The 6000-nt window shown below is 32.6% G+C and overlaps 1 protein-coding gene across 2 annotated transcripts in view; it reads left to right on the top strand.

The window, feature by feature from the left end:
- Positions 1-437: 437 nt before the first annotated feature.
- Positions 438-6000, top strand: part of LOC145246889 (programmed cell death protein 6-like) — a 111638-nt gene continuing 106075 nt past the window's right edge. For both annotated transcript variants that reach the window (XM_080108762.1, XM_080108761.1), the window contains exon 1: positions 438-715. In XM_080108762.1, coding sequence (XP_079964888.1) covers positions 627-715 — 89 coding nt within the window. In that variant the 5' untranslated portion in view covers positions 438-626. The remainder of the gene's footprint in view (positions 716-6000) is intronic.

Below are 6000 nucleotides of genomic sequence, written 5' to 3'. Positions count from 1 at the left end.
GTCCCCCTATTTTCATTCAGCCATTTTTGCCCGTACCTATCAACGCATAAGTTAGGTTTTGTCATATTTGCCACCCAGATAACACCGGGTAAACCAGCTAGCAGAATTATAACACCAATAATAAATTTGGGCGGCTAAAATTAAAGATAAATGAGACGATACTTCAACAGTCTCTAAACTACAATTGAACCGAAAAAGACTTAATAGCAGACGCACCTTTTTTATTAACAAACAAAGATATCATTCCTAAAAATATAACGCATTAAAGAAAAACAAAAACAAAACTAAAGTTTACGTGTGGCGAGCGATGACTTAATCAACCAATCAAAATCAAACAAGACAACTCCCGAATTTAAATGAAATATTTAACCAATCAAAAAAGAGCTTGTCGATTTCCCCAGCAACCAATCATATTGCTCGTAAAGGTCGGCCATTTTGAATCAATGCGGACCACGTGATTCTTATTATGACGCTTGCGGGCTTCCGTATTTACAATTGGCGTTACGTTAGTTAATCCCGCTAAATATTATTTCGTGGGAGGTTCGTTTGCTTTAAAAACAAAATTAGAAATACGCGGATAATTTTGTTATTGCGAAACAAATAATTATTTAAAAAAATAAAAGAAAATGGCTTATTATGGACGAAGGGGGCCGACTGGTCAACCAGCTGCCGCGAACCCTAACAGTAATGAGTTTTTATGGAGCATTTTTCAGAGGTAAGTTGGACATTTCTTTTCTTTTCTTTTTTTTTTTTTGTTAAAAAATTGTTTTATCTGTTGGACGTTTTTATTCATTTCTTTTATGGTTAAAATTAATATTCATATTTTCCGTTGGTTTATTTACTGACCTTTTTTTTTTTTCAATCTCTATTTCTATTTTTTTATTATTATTAAAAAAAATATATGCAGAAACAGGGGGCATAACTCAGATTGCTTATTTTAGAAGTCATATTTTATGACTTCAATTTTTGCTTATTGTTCGTTATTTAAATTTTTATTTTAAAACATTTTTTTATATAAATTTACGAAAACAAAACTGGAAATTTTAATTTAATTAAAGGGTGCTACTGCTACTGCTGGTTCCACTTATTGAACCGTTCTATTTTTAAATAGTATTTTCAAGTTTTTTTTTTTTTTAATTAATTTGTGAACTGAACGTACAGAATAGTTACAAAGTACTCTCCTTTCCCCATGTTAAGAATGGCTTTTGAAATAACGTTATTATTTCAGTACGGTTCAATAAGTGCACTGACTGCACAAGTACCAATTAAAATGCTGTTTTTATTGTTTAACTAAATTGGTACTTATTCACTTATTGTACCGCCCTGAAATTACGTTTAGAAAACCATTCTTAACATGGGGAGGGGGTTTTGTAACTATTTTAAACTTTCGCCTAAAAATTTATTAAATAAAAACCACCCTTGTTTCACGATTTGTCTCCCTTGTTTGATCTCTCGATCTCTCTCTCTCTCTGCCTTCATTTGTTTATTTTTAATGTGGAGAAAAGGAACAAAAATAAAAATTGTCTCAGTCGTGAAGGATTACCGACCGAGAACAAAAAATTTAAGTGCAGCATCAGAGCAGATACTACACTTTGATCTTATTATTTTTATAATATATAAAAATAAAGATTGGTATTATTAATCCACTATGTTCACAAAATTACTCGGGTGTGCCCGGCCCGGCAGATGACTGGAAGAACCAAAAGCGATCGACACGTAGTTTCTGGATATTTTTTTTCCAATATATTACTTAATGAATTTTAGTGGTCATTGTCATTCTTAACATGGGGAGAGGGGGGTTGTAACAATTTTTTTTTTTTTTAATACGTCACATCCGGTTATTCTCGTCATCTGCCGCGGGCACATCCGGGTAACTTCGTGGAAATCGCGGGTCAAGGAATGCAGAAATGCCGTAAAAGTACTTATGACGAATACGGACCGTGCTATATATATATATATATATATATATATATATATAGGACCTCCAAGTTAAATTTTTAGTTAAATTTTTACAGCATGCCCTAGCGTATTATAAACACCCCAACCTCCCCATGTTAACGGCTTTCGGAATAAACACCCACCCTCCAACCTCGAAAATCGTTCTTAACATGGGTTGGTTGGGGGTGGTTATACTACGCTGGGGGGGGGGTTGTAAAATAATACCAATGTTTACGTTATATTTTATTAAATTATTTATTGGGTTTGTATTACTGTACACAGATTCGAAGGTAATCTCCAAAAATACCGTTAGGGCTTACAACATGGCCGCCAGAAGAGTCAACAAAAGCTGCGAATAAAATATATAAAACTTGTAATTTCTGTTTTTAAAGTGGGTTGTCAATTTTCTTTATGACATATACTTCCAAAATAAACTATTACAGTCGTTTAAAACATAATAGAAGTATTATTTTTTTATTTTTTAAAAACAATGTTTACAAAATGTCTACGCACGTTCGTAGACATTTTGTAAACATTGTTTTTAAAAAATAAAAAATAATACTTCTATTGTTTTAAACGACTGTAATAGTTTATTTTGGAAGTATATTTCATAAAGAAAATTGACAACCCACTTTAAAAACAGAAATTACGAGTTTTATATATTTTATTCGCAGCTTTTGTTGACTATTCTGGCGGCCATGTTGTAAGCCCTAACGGTATTTTTGGAGATTACCGATTCGAAAAAGTAAAAAAACAAATATATAACAAATAAATGTTATCAAAGGCAAGATAAGTTACTTTTCTACCAAACTGGATAAATTTGTGTTTTTATTCAATGTAACATTTATTCAGCTCGAAAAACATGCAGTGTTTACCGATGTATTGGACAATTCAAAATGGCGGTCGACTCTCTCTTAAACACGGTAAGTTCGAGAAAAGGTGTTATAAATAATAAACTAAACAAAATACTATTAAAAAAACACCGAATATATGTCAACCTATGTCACGCTAATATATATTGAGCGAATTTCTAACAGTATTTTGTCTAGTTTATTATATATAACACCTTTTCTCGAACTTACCGTGTTTAAGAGAGAGTCGGCCGCCATTTTGAATTGTCCAATACATCGGTAAACACTGCAACTGCATGTTTTTCGAGCTGAATAAGTATGTTACATTGAATAAAAACACAAATATATCCAGTTTGGTAGAAAAGTAACTTATCTTGCCTTTGATAACATTTATTTGTTATATATTTGTTTTTTGACAACTTTTTCGAATCTGTGTACAGTAATACAAACCCGAACGGGTTTCGACGTTGGGGGGTGTTATTCCGAAAGCCGTTCATAACGTGAAGAGGGTGGGGTAACCCGACGGTAGGGGGGGGGAGCCCCGGGAGCACGTCGTAAAAATTTACCATAATTTTTTCATCCCCTCCCAATTCCCACGTTAAGAATGACGTTATTTCAGCACGGTCCGTATTCTGCATAAGGACCCTCTGCTCAAGTTATTCTAATCTTTTTCATTTTCTCTTTTTATTTATTTATTTTACACCGTTTCAACAGATGTAACCTCCGACCTTCTTTTGAACTCTACAGCTTATACAAAATAGCCCATTATTTTATTCCACAGACGTAAATTGTTCTTGTTCCACCAGCCATAATCGGGTAGAAGTGTGAAGTAATTGTTCTGGTTATCTTTACAATTACTTTTTCCGCGGCCCCTCTCTATATTATTTTTTCTTTGAATAATAACGTTCGTAAGTGGGCTTCCGTTACCTATTCTGTATTTTCACCTAAAATTTAATAAACAAAAGATACCGTAAAATATAAATGAAAAAACTGAGCAAATCGGAAGTGAAGTGAAAACGTTAATCGTTAATGCAGAGGAGCTAATGTGCTGACTGCTGGAATAATACCTGGATAGGTTTTTTTGTGTGTTTTAACGTATTTTAAAGTTTTTATTCAGTTCTAAAAACAAGTAGTCCAGAGTTAAACCGACAACGCGCAATATTCTGAGTATCGGTAATAGCTCAAAACTCAAAATAAACAAAATGCTATGCACTCAATAACTTTCACCGTGACAATTATTTGTTGAATTTCCATCACTATTTTATGTCCATGATTTTAAACGATTATTGTGACTTGCAGATGAACGAGTGACTCTGATGCCGGCCATATGCACTTCTTGTGTTTTGAATTAAATAGACGATTTTAAAATGTTAAACTACACATCCATGAAGGTAGAAGAATAACTTATCTTGCCTTTGGTAACATTTGTTATATATTTCCTTTTTAACCAGTTTCTCGTTTTGCAAAATGTTCCTTGTTTTTGTGTCAACAAGGAACTATTCAGTTAAAAAAAAACAAACAAAAAAACCTGTAAACGCACGATTTATTTAAAAAAATGGTACTGATCCGTGCTGAAATAATAACGTTATTTAAAAAGCCATTCTTAACATAGGGAGAGTGTTTTGTACCTATTCTATACTTTAACCTTACAATTGAATAAAAAAACATAGAACTTTAATTAAACTTGGAAATACGATTTAAAAAATAGCGCGGATCAGTAAGTGAAGTGAGTGCACTAAACAAACAAACTTAAAGTATTGTTTTTACTGTAAATGTATTTATTTAGCATAAAACAAAGAAATTTAAAATTCTTTGGGTTTGTATTACTGTACACATAGATTCGAAAAAGTTGTCAAAAAAACAAATATATAACAAATAAATGTTATCAAAGGCAAGATAAGTTACTTTTCTGCCAAACTGGATATATTTTTGTGTTTTTATTCAATGTAACATGTTTATTCAGCTCGAAAAACAGTGTTTACCGATGTATTCGAAAATTCAAGATGGCGTCTCCACACCCTCTTTAACACCGTAAGTTTGGAAAAAGGTGTTATAAATAAAAAACTATACAAAATACTATTAAAAACCCGCCGAATATATGTCAACCTATGTCACGTCACGGTAACATATATTGAGCGAGTTTTTAACAGTATTTTATCCGGTTTTTTATTTATAACATCTTTTCCCACACTTACCGTGTTAAAGAGAGAATCAGACGCCATCTTGAATGTTCCAATACATCGGTAAACACTGTATGCTTTTCGAGCTGAATAAGCATGTTACATTGAATAAAAACACAAAAAATATATCCAGTTTGGTAGAAAAGTAACTTATCTTGCCTTTGATAACATTTATTTGTTATATATTTGTTTTTTTTTTCACAACTTTTTCGAATCTGTGTACAGTAATACAAACCCAATTCTTTAAATATGTCCAGGCCACTAAACTGCAGTTTTATTAAATTCCTGTATAACTGTCCAATCGATCAAATCAAAATTGAAGCGGACCTGAAAAAGCTCCCCCCCCCCCTATTTCCGAAAAGCACATATTTAAATATTTGTAAGAGGTGCTCAGTTTTTAATGCAACGTTATTCGATGTTTTTAGGCCAAATTTTGTGAATTTATTTTTTTTTTTTTTGTACTTTGCCATTTTTAGTTTCGCTTTTTAAAATAATGCTCCAAAAGGCTAAATTTCCGAAATTTGGCCTAAAAATATCGAATGGTTCTAAAATGGGTGATCGCTTTACTAAAATGTTGTATTAGAACCTATTTAAATATTGACTTAATTTTTTTTTTTTTTTTTTTTTTTTTTTATTCATTCGATAATAATCCGCTGAAAAATTGAATAAAAAGGCGAAAAAAAAAAAAAAAAGGTGGGGTAGTTTCTTCAGGTCCGCCAAAATCTATTCTAAAATGTTGGATTTTGTTCTGGAAAAGATTGAGTCGTCATTATGTGTCTCCTATCCCTGCCCGCCAGGTCGATTAATACGTAGGGGCCCCACCTTTAAAATGCTACGAGGAATGTAGTCTCTTCGCATCAGCGTGTTAAATGTTTGTTTTTCTGTTTAAACCTGTTTCTTTCTCTCATTGGTACCCCCCCCCCCAACCCGCCAATTACTTTTTACGATCAGTTTCTCACAAGAGGACCACGTGGGAGTAATCGATATAGATGTTACGTTTATTGGTAAAATCCATTGAAAGCTGTCTTGGA

Source organism: Euprymna scolopes, chromosome 24, assembly GCF_053919585.1.
Source record: "Euprymna scolopes isolate OS-2025 chromosome 24, ASM5391958v1, whole genome shotgun sequence".
NCBI classification, from domain to species: domain Eukaryota; kingdom Metazoa; phylum Mollusca; class Cephalopoda; order Sepiida; family Sepiolidae; genus Euprymna; species Euprymna scolopes.
This window is presented reverse-complemented; position numbering and strand designations above follow the sequence as displayed.